Here is an 8,240-nt window from a genome sequence, read left to right as displayed (position 1 = left end):
TTAGCTTTGATCTCAACAATTTGTTTATTTATTAATTTATTTTTCATTTATTCATTTTTTAATCAATTTATTTATTTTCTAATTTATTCATTATTTTAATTAATTTATTTACTTTCTATTTTATTTATTTTACCTGTGTTATATATTTATTTAGTTACCTGTATTTCTTGTCATTATTTCGTTTTTGAATAAAATATAGCAAATAACATAAATGTTCAGCTACTACCGCGAATTGTTAAAAGTGTAATGCACGCGCATTTACAGTCCAAGGCGGGTGATTGCTTCTTTCATTATAGCTCGTCGATTTACTTTCAAACACACGCCTGGAAATTTGTCGAAGAAGAGAATATATCTCGGCATAAAAAACGGGGACACCTTCCCAGTTAGAAATTCCATCATTTCACCATCAGTACAAGTGGTTCCTTTTTTCAGCACAAGACAAAGGCAAATTTCGCTCAAATAATTCTTATCGGGAACAGGAACTACTTGTGCATCTTTCACTTTTGGATGATCTCCAAGAAAATTTGTGATTTCCGCCGGAAAAACATTGTGGGAGCCTTTTACAATCATGTCGTCTCTTCTACCGGATATAACCAACCGACCATCTTCATCCATCTGACCCAGATCTCCAGTATAATACCAACCATCAGAATGTTTGACTTTTTCTGTGCGTTCTTTGTCACCATAATACCACTGGAAATGATATGGCCCACGCACCCATATATCACCTGTAGTATTAACAGGCATAATGCGTTTATCTGTGTCTGTAATTTTCACTTCACAATGTCCCAATACTCGGGTTTTCCCACGAATTCTATCTTCTAATGTATACGATACATCCCCGATGCTTATATAAAGAGTTTCTCTCGTTCCATAGAGAACAACTGCATTACCGCATAATAAATTGACAGCATTCAGAACGTTGCCTTCTGAGAAGACATTCCCAGTACACCAACATCGCTTTAGTGATGAAACATCAAACTTCGCAATATTTTGCTGATTAACAGCTTGCGATAAGTACTGAGGAAATAACAGAGCGAAATTGCATTTTTCTTTCTCAATGGCCTCTAATGCACCAGTGAAATCTTCTGTAGGTCTTGGTGAAACTAGTGTTGCACCCCATGTTAGTAGCATAGCTTGGTATAAGCCACATGATGATACAAGGGATCCTAATTTGAGAACTCTCGTTATGCTTTGGTCATCATGTGTTGCATGGCATTTCAAGGCGTACATATTCTCTAATGTGCCTCTATGTGTGCGAACTACGGGTTTGGGGTGTCCAGTGCTGCCAGACGTGAAGGTTATCATATAAGGATCATCTGCACTAACTTTGCTCTTCAAATCCTTTATTACCTGATATTCTTCTAGTCCGCCACGACCTCGAAGTTTGCCCTCGTGCATTACGATGCTGCATCCGATGAGAGGACAGTCATCGTCGAATGTTATGATGTAACGCAATGATGGTACACGAGATAATGTTGGTGTGTCACATTCTATATCGGGAGAAACGTGTTTTAATTTTTCATATTGATTGTATAGACTGAAGCCGACAAACATAGCAGAACACTCCGTTTGATTTATTGTGTATTTTAAATGATCCACCGATTGTAATTCTGCCATTTCAAGTGCAATTAGTCCAGCTCTAATAGCAGCTGAATTCAACAACATCCACTCGTATCCATCGCCCATCCAGAGACAAACTCTCTCACCAGGTTTTAGACCAAGCTTGACTAAATCACTTGCAAGTTGATTGGTATCATCTAAAAATTGTTTAAATGATATTCGCTTGCCGCTCTCGCAGAACACGAGTGCATCTCTATCCGGAAATTGCCTGGCCACATCATCTTGCAGTTCGTGGACAGTTTTTCCAAGGAAAGGCTGAGCTGAGGCACTGTGATAATAGCTCTTCTGTAGTTTAGTCTTGCAACCACTGCTCATATTGGTATCTGGGAAATAGAACTGGAAATTTATAAAAATGCAAATCACATATATATTTTCTATGACAATCTACTGTATATTTGAATTGGTGAAATATATAAATCCTTATAATGGTAAAAATAATGATTTAAATATATTATTGATAACAAACAATTCATTCAAAATTGGTTCTTACTCACAAATTTCATTTAATATATATCGGTTTTTAATTTATAAAATGTATGTATATATCAGGAGTGAATAATAGAGCAATATGCATACTCAGAACTAACAATATAACCCATTCAGTCTTGTCTATTCATTGTAAGAGCAGTGCGTTTGGGACGGTGTGGTTTGAGTCTCATTCATGACCCTGTTGAATATTGTATTATTTACTATACGAGCTGTGCCACTATCCATTTTACTTTGACACAAGGGGACGTAATTGTGTTAGCGTGATAACTTGACAGCTCTGTTACGCTTGCTTGAAAGCTGTTGTACTTGCATGCGAAATGCCAAATACGAGCCACTGTGAAGGTACCAATAAAGTGAATAAACTCCTTTAGCTGTGGTAACTAACAGACCGTAGCTTAAAGCTTCATGCCCACATTTACATATAAATAACCGGGAGTTATTTTACTACTAGTGAATAATTTATGTGTCTACATAGGCGTTGTCAACATTACCTTTTCCACTTTCTTAATTAATCTGACAAACAATGTCATAGTTGTGTTTGATATGAATGAAGTTCGAGATTGTACACTAACCACCCGTCTAACTCACAGGTTATTCGTACTGAGTGAAATTTAATGTTCTATACATGTTATACTGGCAACAAACAGATACGCCACTTGTTCAATGCTAACACAGACACAAAGAATTCAAACTATAACGCATTACATTGATAATTGTGGAATTAACTATGGTATAAATCAGGTATCTTACCTTGACTGCACTGATAGGAGGTTAAGGTAGGTGATATTTTGAACTAATCAGAGCAATGTTATTGTCCAGACAATTTGACGCCGCAATACAACACAGTCAATGTATGAAACAAGGCTTGTGTGTGTCCAAATGACGTACCTCTAATACCCAATACTCACCAAACCCTAGATAAAATGAAATAACCCGGTCACACGGGTCAATGGTTTTAAACACGATGTTTGCTTAGTGGGTCAATTATGCCAGGTCAGATAGCGGCTCTTACAATACAGTGGTTTACTCCCTACTGTTGGTGTGCGTTTGGACCCAACAGTATCATGGGGAACATTAAACATAAACTTACATACATGAAAATATTTTCAAAATTAATGTATAAATGAGAAAATGCTTCACAGGCTAGAGAAAATAACAAAATAAAAAACAACAGCGAATCATTAATGCGTTTACAATACTAGTAAGTGCAATGTGCTCATCCAACAGTAATTTGTTATCCCCAAACCTTTCATACACTAGTTTTCAACACTTTAAAGTCGTAATATCTGTGATTTTCAACATTTTGTTTGTTTTAATATAGCTGAAGAATAAAATTTGTTATTATATGTTTGTGTTCTATTGACAAACATTGCGTCAATCATTGCTGCCCCCCCCCCATTTCCCTCGAATAAATCCTACTGAACTGGGGTACGGCAATCAACCGCAAGACGTTCTAGATGGTACATTTCTGGCCTGGTTTTCTGCAACTTACACACAATATAGACAACATCACGTCAGTAAAATGAAACATTAAATAAATTGTCCGTCGCAGTAGATGACAGAACATGCATTTTTAGCCTTCAAGGCATTACTCCTGGACAACCTTCGATTGAAATGATTGTCTTAAAAATGAAACCACGCAACGCCACGAGTACGCCGTCGACCAATATAAAAGGCTAGCTGTGATTGGCTGTAGCTCATACGAGATTTGAACGGCAAATAAAGTAAAAGAAAATGTATAAAATAATAAACAGTCTAGAATATTTACAAAAGTCCTTAATCTGCTACAAACATGTGACATATATACATGTCGAATTTTTACTTGATAAGATTAGTAGGTGGACAATATTATGTTTTATTTTGAAGCATGTGTGTTAATAAAAAAGATAGAACTGCTGATAATTCATTGATAAATTTTACCACATTTTATTAAATTAATTCTGGGACAGATATTAGACCTAACAGCAACTATTCATCGCAGTATAATCTGAACAGTTTCTCAAAATCTGAATAATATATTATAGGTGGCATCACTCGTTCATTTTTCAATGTTTGAAAGGCTTCACATTCTACTGAACATATACTTTTGTTTGTCAAATGTATAATGGTCTAGATATATAGCCTTCGATATCTTCGGTAATATTGGCTTGACCCACCAAAAGCACTAGATTTCTTAACATTTGTAAAAATTCCATTAGTTGTTTGGGGATTTGTTTTAATACGATACTTGTATATTATGTGGCCTCGAATTGTATAATTAACTAATTTTAAGTTCATGTTGATAAAAAAAAAAGTCGGTAACTTTCTTACAGTTTCACCTAGCATACCATTTTGCTAATCAAAGTAAGATATTATGGTTCCCGGTGATATTGGTATCACTCTTCTGTTTATTGCGTGTTATGTTATTTTAAAAATGCCGACAAAGGATGCATCATGATCGTTGACTTCTCCATAATTGTTCACTTACCGACGTTTTTAAGACGTAATGCATAAATTACCATTTTCTGTAATCGCTTTCCATCAATGTACCTTCAAAGCTCGTCTGAATTGATATTACCTACTTTATTACATTTAATGTTGTATCAGTATATATCCTCAAGACACTGCACATATTATACATGAGATTCAAAGTTGTGTGGACTAGAACCAGAAATATACCATTTTTCGTTCACTGCGAGTTCCCGCCTTATGCATGAAATCGAACGTTAAAAATAGGACAAACAAATTTCGCAGGGTCGCAATAACGTCAAAACAAACAAGACGTGTGGGACAGACGCGGCTATTTCGCTATCATTTGATGTTGGTCAATTTTGCTAAGGTAAGTGTATCTCAACTTCATACCCCCCCCCCCTTCCCCCCCCCCCTACGGAAGCTCGAAATTTCGACATTAATCTGAAATAAAAGTAATTTAAGTTCAAAATCAAATCATTCGATTTTCGAAGCTGGCGCTGTGTTCACATCAGTGTAGATATATTTAGTCAGACAGTTCACTAGATTTTTTTAATCACAAAAATAGCTTTTCACTTGATAAGTTTCTAAACATGTTCAATGGTTGTACTTGTTGTTAGGTCTAATATCTGTCCCAGAAGTAATAATAGTTTTATGAATAGACTTAATTAACATATGAATAAAACTGTAAGGTTTACTAATTTACATATGATACGTAACACCACGTCACTAAATGAAATATTCAAGGCAGGTGGAAGGTGCTTTAAAGCACTTGCTTTTAATGAATTCATCAGTACAAAATTACAACACAATATTTACTTTTTTATCGCCAAGTTGAATTTGAATAGAAATGCTTTGAAAGGAACCTCTAGATTCACTTTGAATGGTGGTCGCTATTGGTTGCGTACAATGAGGTGATGACACGCGTTCTTTTTGGTCCTTGGTGCCAAGTTCAACCACTGGATTTGGCAGCTGCAGAGCATCAGACACTGTTTTCTGTAGTGAAGTGCTGGTGTGCTTGTATGTGCGCAGACCATCATCAGAGCGGTTCCCGGTGCGTTCTTTGATAAGTTGCTCATCGAAGTGGCTGCTGTAACCTCGAAATAACATACAATTTAATCAGTTATACATTAACAAATAAAAAAGAAGTCAGCATTTCAAGCTCGCAATCCACGTGCATAAACTTAATATTCTATTGCCTCGTACAACAAAAAGACGAAGAAGCGTGTATTATTAACTTACTAATGAACGTGATTGCAATTATAACACATACTAACCTTGCCAGAATGACCTGTGTGGTATCCTGTTATGCCTGCCAGATCACACATTCTCGACGTATATTGAGTATTAATCCAGATCTTTTGCTTAGATTATTTCAATGTCCCACCCTTGCTGACACAGGGGCGTAGGTAAAATGGACCAGATGGGGGTAGACAATTCAAATACTTTGTCAATAGTTTTATCACACAACGCGGATTTTTCGTATCACTATACTGGCGAACGTTTTCAATTTCGGAGTATACTGAGACTCGAAGACGTCCGAATAGGTGACTATGCTGAAGTAATGCCATAGTGGGAATGAATAACACGCTCGCTCGACTGATCCACCTGGGTATGTGTAGTCAGTCTGTCGACCCGTCAGGTTATTGTAGTACCAATGCATTACATCATTAAGTACCAATTAGAAGAAATAAATGCATACCCAGATGTAGGGTGGTGGCTAATTCATATGCAGATCCGTATTGGTCGACCACCGAATAACATCGTAAAACCGTGGATATTTTTCGACCTCGTGAGGTTTACAACATTCTACCCGCAACAGTGAAGTTTAGAATTGTGAACCTACTCGAACCTGTACAATTACATATACTCAATACGACTGGAACTAGAATTACACCTTTTCAGCATGGATATTGTTAATGAACTTAAAGAGTCGGGTAGAGCTTGGGGTATGAAGGGGAAAGGCTTGATTCAAGTTGTGAGGGCAGAGCGTGAACAGCGAGAGGGCGTGAGAAGATAGAAAAGAAGCGCGAGGAGAGGGATTAGTGAGCAGTCAAACATGAGGTTGAAAAATGAACGTGATGCTGAAAATGTGAGGAAAGAGACAGTGAACATAAGGCATTAGAGAGAAAGAAAGAACAAGACCGCGAAGAAAGAGAGAAAGAGACAGTAAGAGGTTACATTCGGAAGCTAATGGTCAAAGCTTTGTTGAAAACATTATAATATGAATGAAGAAGGTGGGACTAGTAGGGCAGAAGGTAGAGGTAGCATTTTGCAATTTGCAGCTAGGTTAGGTGGTTATTATGACCGATGGGTAGAAGACAAGAGTTTCAAAGGAGCTAATGAGTACTTTTGGTAATGAGTTGTCCATTTTTATAGGTGAAAGATCACCTAACTCTGTTAAAGAAAGGGCTGACTTCGCAGATGCTTGTAACCAGACAGGTTGTAAAAAACTAGCCAGTTTCAAGGTGGTCAGAGTCAGAAAGGTCAGTTCTGGAGCACAGGTCAGAAATATAAAGCACCGGGTCAATTTGGCTAGTATAAGCCAAGGTCAGACTGTGGTGATCCAAGTCGCTATCAGATGTCCTAAGCGTTAAAAATGTCCAAGCCTCAGGTTAAGTCATCTGCTAGGTTTGCATGTGCTCGGTATAGTCATAATGATTCACGGGATGATGATGATGATGATGAATGGCACATGCCGGTAAGCCCCAGTAGCTAGACTATATATAGATACACCCGTTTATGTTGGTGAGGACGAGGCACTGTGTATGAGAACCCCAGTGTATGATCTTATTTTAGTAATACTAGTATTATGATTTAGATTTAGCCCAAGAGGTAGGTTCATGGTGAAGGTTGTTCTCCAAGCATTGAGATAAGATAGCCTTCATTTAGTGGGAGTGGTTGTGAACCCCCATTGATACCAGTCAGGATGATAGTGTTGAACTTGTTGTGGTACAGACTAAGGCTCAGAAGTTAGCTGGGGAAAGGCCATTACTTAGGCTTATAATTCCTGAGTTTAAGGAATTGCATAGCAAGAAACCTATTATTGTGGATGTAGTGCAAGAGGCACAGCAGTATGATTTTATATTAAAACATGCTAGGGAGTTAGTGAGTATAGGTGAGTAGTTGATCACAACAGGTCGTAACAATTGTGCACGGTTTTTGAAGGGGCTGTATATGAAGTTTCAGTAACCTCCTGTTGATAGAGAACGTGTGTTCCCAGTTTGTTGTATCATTGTGTGATCAAGCACTAGCACTTGTTTATGAGTCAGTTATGGCAGGTCATCTGGGTGCTAAGACTACAGATACAATAGCAACTTAGCCTGGGATGCAGGATGATGTTATTATGTATTGCACGTCATGAGATATATGTCAGAAGACCACTGCTAAGGGTCGAGTTAGCAAGGTAACGTTATCCGATATGGTGTTGATTGAAATTCCATTTCAAATGATAGCTATGTATCTGATTGGTCTGATCGGTCGAGCGACTGAGAGAGGTCATAGGTCCAATTTAACTGTTGTAGAGTATGCTTCATGATATTCTGAAGTTGTAGTGTTAAAGAAAATCAGTTAGTATGTGTAGTAGGATTGATGTACCCAAATAAGTTTTAACTGAATTTTACGGTTTGTATCTGACATTATGAAGGGCGTAAGTAGTGTGTTGTTTATTAAACAATTAG

At 37.4% G+C, this 8,240-nt stretch overlaps 1 protein-coding gene across 1 annotated transcript; it reads right to left on the bottom strand.

Moving 5' to 3' along the window:
* LOC146732006 (medium-chain acyl-CoA ligase ACSF2, mitochondrial-like) lies at window positions 1-1,938 on the bottom strand. The gene has a single exon (XM_085493054.1). The coding sequence runs from the start codon at window positions 1,936-1,938 to the stop codon at window positions 259-261; it is 1,680 nt and encodes a 559-aa protein (XP_085349180.1). The 3' UTR covers window positions 1-258.
* Between the last annotated feature and the right edge of the window lie 6,302 nt (window positions 1,939-8,240).

Source organism: Saccoglossus kowalevskii, chromosome 18 (genome assembly GCF_978046115.1).
Source record: "Saccoglossus kowalevskii chromosome 18, keSacKowa6.1, whole genome shotgun sequence".
NCBI lineage: Eukaryota > Metazoa > Hemichordata > Enteropneusta > Harrimaniidae > Saccoglossus > Saccoglossus kowalevskii.
This window is presented reverse-complemented; position numbering and strand designations above follow the sequence as displayed.

What these genes read in the sequence shown, in the direction of transcription:
- LOC146732006 (XM_085493054.1), bottom strand. Translation starts at nt 1,938, where the DNA reads ATGAGCAGTGGTTGCAAGACTAAACTACAGAAGAGCTATTATCACAGT.